Raw genomic sequence first — 8,175 nt, 5'->3', positions numbered from 1 at the left:
GCCGACAAAAGCGTTTGTTTATGAGACTGGAGGACGTCAACGCCCCCGTGTCGTGGCTTTGGGTATCATTGCATCAAAATCCCCCTAAATCGGACCACCTCCACAGAGCGGTGACATGATCCGTTTGGGAGGACAGGTGCACGGAGCGTGCCATTGAAATTCCCTATAGCCTTCAAGCTAATGACATGCAAATCTCTGTCTGTGTCTGAGAAAGGCCAAATATTTTCACCACAAAGATTCCTTTAAATGTGTCACTTGACCACAAACTAGTCTTAAATGTGGGGAAAGCCAAAACACAATGTATGATTCAAAATAAACCATTTTCTTATGCAGAAAAAAATCATTAAAATATTGAATAAAAATCTGCTTCCATTAAGACACTGAGAATTTCCTGCTGAAAATATATAAAAAACTAAGTTGTAATTGGTCATTTTAATTTGGGCCAATTTAATAGACATTTTTAATAGACAATAACTCCAGATTTTTTAATAAATGAATTATTAGACTTAATTATTATTATTATTATTATTTAATTATTTCTAGAATAATTCTAATTATCTTGGCCAAATATTGTCCTATTATAACAAAACCATACATCGACAGATAGCTTATTAACTTAGCTTTCAGATGATGCATAAATCTGAATTTCTGAAAATTTGCACTTGTGACTGGTTTTGTGGTCCATGGTCACCAAAATGAATTACAATCAACTTTAAAATCCCAGCATTCATTTATAACATTTGTGTGTGTAAAAACTTTGTAAAATAATGTGTAATCCTGCTGTAAATAGCTATCACAAGATGGAGACTGCAGTCATGAATATGGTCAGCAATAATACCTAGGAAGGCTCTGCTTTTTAATGCTCAGTTGGTACTAAGGGTTCCTAAAGTGTGCCAGGACAATATCCTCCACAGGATTACACTACCACAAGCAGCCTGAGCCGTTTAGATGAACCAGGATGAATTGATGCTTTTATGTAGTTCATGCCAAATCCTAACCATGTGCCAAGAAATGTTGGGAGAATGTGAGACTCATCAGATCAGGCAACCTTTTTTCAATTTTTAACTGACCAATTTTGAACAAATTGCACCTTCAGTTTTCTGTTCTGATAGGAGTGTCAATAATGTGTTCTTCCACTTATAGGTTAAATGTGTTCAGAGATTCTCTTCTGCAAAGTGCTTGAATTAAGTGTTTATCTGAGCTTTTATTGCCCTTTTATCAACTCAAACAGTCTTGTTATTCTCTGGCATCTATAAGAAATTTTCAACCATTGGATATTTTCTTATTTTCGTGCAGTGTGAGTGGCAGATGTAACTAATAAAACAGCCAGTGAGTGTATGATGCACAAAATTATTTTTTGAATTGCTATCATCCTTTGTTTTCTTAAGAATATCTGTGAAACAGTGTGTTTATGATTAATGTTATACATTTTTTGTGCATTATTTTCATGTTTTTTTTTAATTTACATTTTCACAAATATTGCTACAGATTTGTGATATATACTATTTAAAAGTATTTATCATAAAAAAGATAATCACTGTAGGGTCTGACAGTAGAATGCATTTACACAACAGGAGAGAAATATTTCAGGCTCCAGCATCAGCACTAAAGGGAAGATGTTCTTAGTCTCATAATAATGGCTGGCCCACATTTTAATGCTGATGCCTCAGAACTGTAGCGGAAAACAACTCTGATGCAGTTCCTACAAATCAAAAGATGTCATTTTTACAACAATTTAATCGCTCTGGTGCCGCCAGCACAGAAAAACAGCAAGAAAGAAAATTTCCTGTTTGTACATTTTTTTAAACCAACTCATCTGATGCCCATAAAAGTGTTGCAGAGGGCAGATCGATTGCTTTTAGGTAGCAATCATTTATTTTAAACGGTCTTCACACATTGCACGTGGCTTAATTTCTTGTCCGAACACGAAACAGTTCTGCAAATTCTAGACTTAGTGAATCATTAGTGTTGTAAGCTAATAAAAGCCATACTGATCTCTGTCTCTCCTTTGCCTTTTCCTTGTCAATTCAGGAAAGTAGGCGCTGTTGTATGGTCTGTCTCTATCCCCCATCTCTCGCTCAGGCTCTTTTTCTTTTCCGCCTCCGCTCCTCTGTTCCAGTAAAGCCTGTGTCCGTTTCCTCTCTTCTGCTTCTCTCTGCAGCCGCTCTGCCCGTAACCTTTCAATTGAACTGTCATGAGAGGAAAATAAATAATTTTAGGATGAAGAGGTGGCAAAAAGGACTTAGCATCTACTCATGCATGAGTGAACATTCATTCATTTATTTTCTTTTCGGTTTAGTCCCTTTATTAATCCAGGGTTCACCACAGCAGAATGAACCACCAGCTTATCCAGCACATGTTTTACACAGAGCATGCCCTTCCAGCTGCAACCCATCTCTGGGAAACATCCATACACACTCATACACTATGGACAATTTAGCTTACTCAATTAACCTGTACCACATGTCTTTGGACTGGTGGGGGAAACCGGAGCACCCAGAGGAAACCTATGCGAATGTAAGGAGAACATGCAAACTTCACACAGAAACGCCAACAGACCCAGCCGAGGCTAAAACCAGGGACCTTCTTACTGTGAGGCGACAGCACTACATACTGCGCCACTGCGTCGCCCATGATTGAACATATTAGCTAGAATTTTCCAGGGTTCATTTTAAACAATTATGATTTCTTGTTTAATCAAATATTCGTTAATAATAAGCAGCACTATACTTTCAATATTGACAGTATAACTCTAATTTCGAGAGGAGCATGTGAAATGATTGATCACAGCTGGTCCCCCATCAGTAATCATTAGCTAGCCAATCAGATCATTCCAAAATCAACATAAATATCCTGCCTGAAGCTGTGGTCACACTTGTCTTTTCTCCCCATTGACTTCCATTCATATATGCACACAAATGCATCAGACTGGAAACACAAGCACCTGCGACAGGTTTCGCAGTTCACTGCGTTTCCAATGCAGTGAACTGCGAAACAAGTTTGGGTTACTGGTCTGACACATTCACGTGTGTATGAATGGAAGTCTATGGGGAGAAAAGTGCAGTATGACCACAGCTTGACTTTACTCCCTAATCTTCATTTTGGAAGATCCCCCTCATCCAGCCCTTCTCCCTCCTCCTCTTCTCTAGTTTAATCCAGGATCGGGCGACACGGCGGCTTAGTAGTTAGCACTGTTGCCTCACAGCAAGAAGGTCACTGATTCAAGTCCTAGCTGGGTCAATTAGCATTTCTGTGCAGAGTTTACATTTTCTCTCCGTGTTCTCGTGGGTTTGATCCCACAGTCCAAAGACATGAGACATAAGGGAATGAAAGAATAGTACAGTCACAAGCACTTTAGTACTGAGCTTCTCTACCTGAGTATGCACTAGCGTGATTGGTGGTCTATTCCTATATGGCTGTCTTTGTTAATCAAGGAACAAGCTGTACAAATTGAGGGAGCATTTGAGAAGCACCTGATCTTGTACCCTCTTACATGCTCACTGACCAGGCAGGAGCCTTGGGCTCATCTATCTCCGAGCTCAGGGTTCTCTACAGCATGCCAAACCTGCTAACATCCTCAAGCATTATCTAAGTGTGAAGTCTTGAAAAAATGTTTTTAATAAATTCAATCTCATTGAAATAATTCAATGTTTTAAAAATGATTCAATCTGTTTCATACACTATTTGAAACAAACTAATGCTATTTCACTTTACAGTTTTTTGTTGCATGTTTAATAGTAAAAAAAAATATATATATATATTTTTTAAATCTTACAGCCCAACATTAATTTCTTGCAGGTTTAAAAACTCAGTGATATTTTCACTTTGCCGAAACGCCTCAGTGAATGTAATGACATGTGAAGTATGACTAAATTGTTGTGTAGCCAGGCAGGATGCTTTATTTGTGTTGACAGGAATAGACAAATTATTTCGCACCTCTCTCCACTCCTCTTCTCTCCTCTGTCTCTCTTCTCCTTTTTCTTATGCTTTTTCTCCTTCCCATCCTTCACTGCCAGTGCTTTCTTCATTTCCTTCAGAGGATCCAAAATGTCTTTCAGCTTCCTTTCTCTCTTTTCTCTCTCCTCTTCAGTTAAGCTTCTGTGCATGGTTTTGCTTTTCTCATTTTTTCCTCTCTCTTCCGCTTTTGCCTTTCCATCTTTCAGGTACCAGGGAGTGACTTCTGTTCCAGGTGCAGGACCTAGAGACACCAAAAGGCCAATGGCACGCTCCTGCTTCTCCTAGAATGAAACATCACAAAACACAAAAATCTTTGAAATTACAATTTCAAATTGACTGCATGCCAGGGAATACTGCCAAATCTCAAGACAAAATGTAATAAAGAGTTGTGAAATGTAATTTTAGCCAGTTCTCTGAGACTCACTTATAATGTTATCAACATAAAAAATACATCATTTAGAAGTAATAGGCTATATTCTGTCTCTTGTTTTGACCCCCTCATCAGAGCACACTATTTATATGGTGGATTGTAGACTCATAAGTAAATGCTCACTGGTGTAACTGGCTTACTTTTTTGACTAATAATTGTCTAAATATTTTGACAAGACAGCAGTTTGCACGGCAATGTAAACTTCTTCATCAATGCTTGACAGTCTACATCCACCTATATGCAGGAAACCTAAAAGTAATTTCAATACAGTTTTAGGACTTTTTAAAAACCTTTTAAGTTTTACTTTAAGTTCTAATCAGTATCAAACCTTTAACTTAATAAACAATTGTAGGTAAATAAATCAATGGAGCACACCCGTGCAACTTACATTTTCCCATTTTGCCGTCTGTTTCACTCAATGGTTTCGCTACATGTGGAGAGTGTCACGTCATCTTTCCACATTTGTCGCAAATTACGAGACATCACCCAGACAGAGGAGCTTGGCCAGACACCCGGGCCCGAACCAATCACGTAGATAGAGTACGCCGTTTTTAATATTAGGAGGAAAATAATTAAAATCATGATTTTTTTGGAGTTATTGGACACTTATAAACACTTTGGACAATGCTTAAACAAAATTTAAGACCTCGCAAAAATACAATTAAGATTTTTTTAATACCTTTTAAGGGCATTTATTTTCTCATAATTGATTTATCAACTTTTTAAGATCCCGCAGACACTCTGTTCATGAGTATGCACTACTATGATATAGGTTAAAAATGCATAAATACTCAGTAAATGTCCAATTATCTGTATTAACAAACAATGCGATAACGACTATGTAATACCTGCTTGTTTCGTGCAACAACATAAATGGCACGTCATCATCTTTTATTCAATGTTTCTTAAAATCCAGCACACCAATCTGGCACAAAACAATGCAAGGCATTTTCTCATCCATATGCCTCAGACAGGCTGCAATTCGATGCATTTCTTGCATTGTTCGGGGTGGTCCCGGAGAACACTACTCTTAACACAAGACTAACATGTTAGCATTTACTTCTCTTCTGGCAAGAAGACTGATATTGTTTAAATGATCAGACCATATTCCACCAACACATAACCACTGGATAAGGACAGTCATGACTCATCTTAAGTTGGAGAATATAAGGCATACTATCAGAGGGTCTGTTGAGACATTTTATAAGGTCTGGCAACCTTTTTTTTAACTCCTATGATGGAAATGGATGCACACAACAAAACAATATGAGAAAAGAGGAACTTGTGTCATATATTCATCTTTTATTTTCACTATGGACATTTGATTATATATTGTTCCTAAAGTGTTTTGTTTTTGTCATTTTTTTTGTGTTTGCTCTGTATAACGTGAAAAAACATTGAACAAAATTCATCGCTGAATTGCGTGCCTTCATTGTAAACAAATTTGTGGTACGAGGAAGTGAATAAAGGACCAAGTTCTCACTAACCTGGTTCGTAACTTTACATATGAAGTTCATTTAATTCTTCCTAATAAGAACTCAGTTGATGCTACACAGCATCTTGTTTTGTTTGAAGCCATCTTTAAGATTTGGTTTCCACATAGACCTGCATATGCATCTCTCATTATTTGTCTTCTATATGTGTGAGCCGATCAGACTGTGATGTTGAAGCAGGTCTTGATCAGACACACTAATACATAATAAAAAGGCACATTCCACAACCCTTTTAACATATTGGCCTCAATATAAGCTGTTTTGGGCTAACAATAAAGTTTTATGTTCTGATATTTTATAGTACAATGATTTATCAGACCAACAACAAAACAATCTAGAGAATTTAGGTTTTGTGAGCCCTTTAAATGACAAGTTAGCTCAAAATGCACATTTCCTCACCAATTTCTCACATTTAAGGGGTTCTAAACCTTTATGAATTTCTTTCATCTGTTGATAACAAAACAAGATATTATAAGGAATATTGATAAAAAGCAGGTATGACATCCACAGTAGAAAAAAGCACTATAAAAATCAATGGCTGCTTTTCCACAAAATCCTTCGGGTTCAACAGAAGAAAGAAACTCAAACAAGTTTTGGAACATGTGGAGGATGTAACCATTTAAATTGTTGTATTTACTACAGTCAACATTTAAAGTGGATCATCACCTTTCATCTAAGTTGTCCAAAAACTATTGAACAAAACCTATTCTTGTCTCAGGCAGAGTAAATTTTGACAGCAAATTTTACTAAAGTTTTAGTCTTAGTCTTTAGACTAAAATTCCATTTTAGTTTTAGTCATATTTTATTCTTCTGAATCATTTTAGTTTTAGTCGACCACATTTCATAAGATTTTAGTCGACTAAAATTACTCTAGAATTAGTTGACTAAAATATATTTGGATTAATTTAAGTGTAAGTTTTATAAATATAGTTGTATATAAATCAATTATTATAAAATATAAAATATTTGAAGCTTTTTTTTATTGAAAACCAAAAATTACACATGCATTGTTTATTTATATCAATAGTAATATGTAAAATTATGTGTCTGCAATCAATCCACATTATAATCGTCCACGTCTACCAGTGGATCAGTTACTTTTTCATAAATTTCATGAATCACACAACAAGATTTATTTTGATTGATTGATATTTTCCAAAAAAAATCCCTCAATCACATTCTTGTCTCATTTCTATTAGTCAACGAAAATGTCAGTATATTTTGATTATAGTTGTCGTCATCATCCCTTAATTTTTATTTAGATTTGTCTGTAGAAACTACTTTGTCACGAAAATTATGACGAAAAGTTTTCGTCAATGAAAATAACACTCGTCTCAAGACAATCTTGAACCACTTCAAATGTTGACTACTGAATACCTTTAAGACAACGGGTAAGACAACAGTTAAAGAGTGTGTTAGCCTTTTCTCACACCTTCTCTTCCTTCTTCTCTTTGAGGTATTCTGCATTTCCTTTCTTTTCAGACGAGTCCTCCAGAGGAAACAGATTGAGATGTTCTATCTCTCTGGCTCCTCTGCTGGACTCCACCGTCTCTCCATCTTCCCCCGTCTGCTGAAGGGCTCCTCTAGATTTCTTCCTTAAATATTCGGTTCGAGCCTGGATACATCAGAAATCCACATTTAGCTCATAATAAATGATAGGATGTGCACGAATGAAATTATATTCATGCTATTTGCAAAATAGTCAAAGCACATAACATTCACGTTCATGTACACATTGTTTATTGAGAAAACTGATGTTGAATCAGATTCGCTATGTCATGTAAAGGTCAGTGAGTGCAGGAGAGGATGTGGATGTTGTAAATTAACCTAGAAGCAGTGAAAGGATGCAGGGTTGCTATGGTTACCTCTTGCTCTGCGCGCTCCACTCGCTGCTGAATCTCGCGCTCTTCCTCCGCTGCACGAGCCTCGTCGCGGCGCACGCGCGCAATGTTGTCCTTATTGCGCACATGCCAGCTCTTTTTGGGCAAAATGTTCATTATTTAATATGTAAGAGAGCAGTGAGTCAGAACGAATATAATTCTAGGCCCGGAGCAGTTTTGTCCGACAACATGTAATGTCTAACAAACAAGCAAACAGCTTAGTTTATGACTCGAAACGGCCCCGTCGACCAATTACGCAACGAAATTTAAAGTCGTCAATTGATTCGTGTGTACGTTAGGTCCGCTACATCCATACAGCAAATTCACAAACAAAACGTAACATAATAAACAGGTTTCTAAAAAGATATATCAACACGATTGTACGGAAAGAGAGCTTGAAAACACCGGAAGTAAG

General features: G+C 36.8%; 1 protein-coding gene across 1 annotated transcript; it reads right to left on the bottom strand.

Moving 5' to 3' along the window:
* Positions 1-1,428: 1,428 nt before the first annotated feature.
* leng1 (leukocyte receptor cluster (LRC) member 1) lies at positions 1,429-8,175 on the bottom strand. Its single transcript, NM_001004591.1, is given in 4 exon segments — positions 1,429-2,189; positions 3,937-4,238; positions 7,313-7,495; positions 7,746-8,175. Coding segments are annotated over 4 exon segments (831 nt in total). The 5' UTR covers positions 7,878-8,175; the 3' UTR covers positions 1,429-1,975.

Source organism: Danio rerio, chromosome 16 (assembly GCF_049306965.1).
Source record: "Danio rerio strain Tuebingen ecotype United States chromosome 16, GRCz12tu, whole genome shotgun sequence".
Lineage (NCBI taxonomy): Eukaryota > Metazoa > Chordata > Actinopteri > Cypriniformes > Danionidae > Danio > Danio rerio.
The sequence above is the reverse complement of the archived record's forward strand: the minus strand, read 5'-3'. Positions and strand labels throughout refer to the sequence as shown.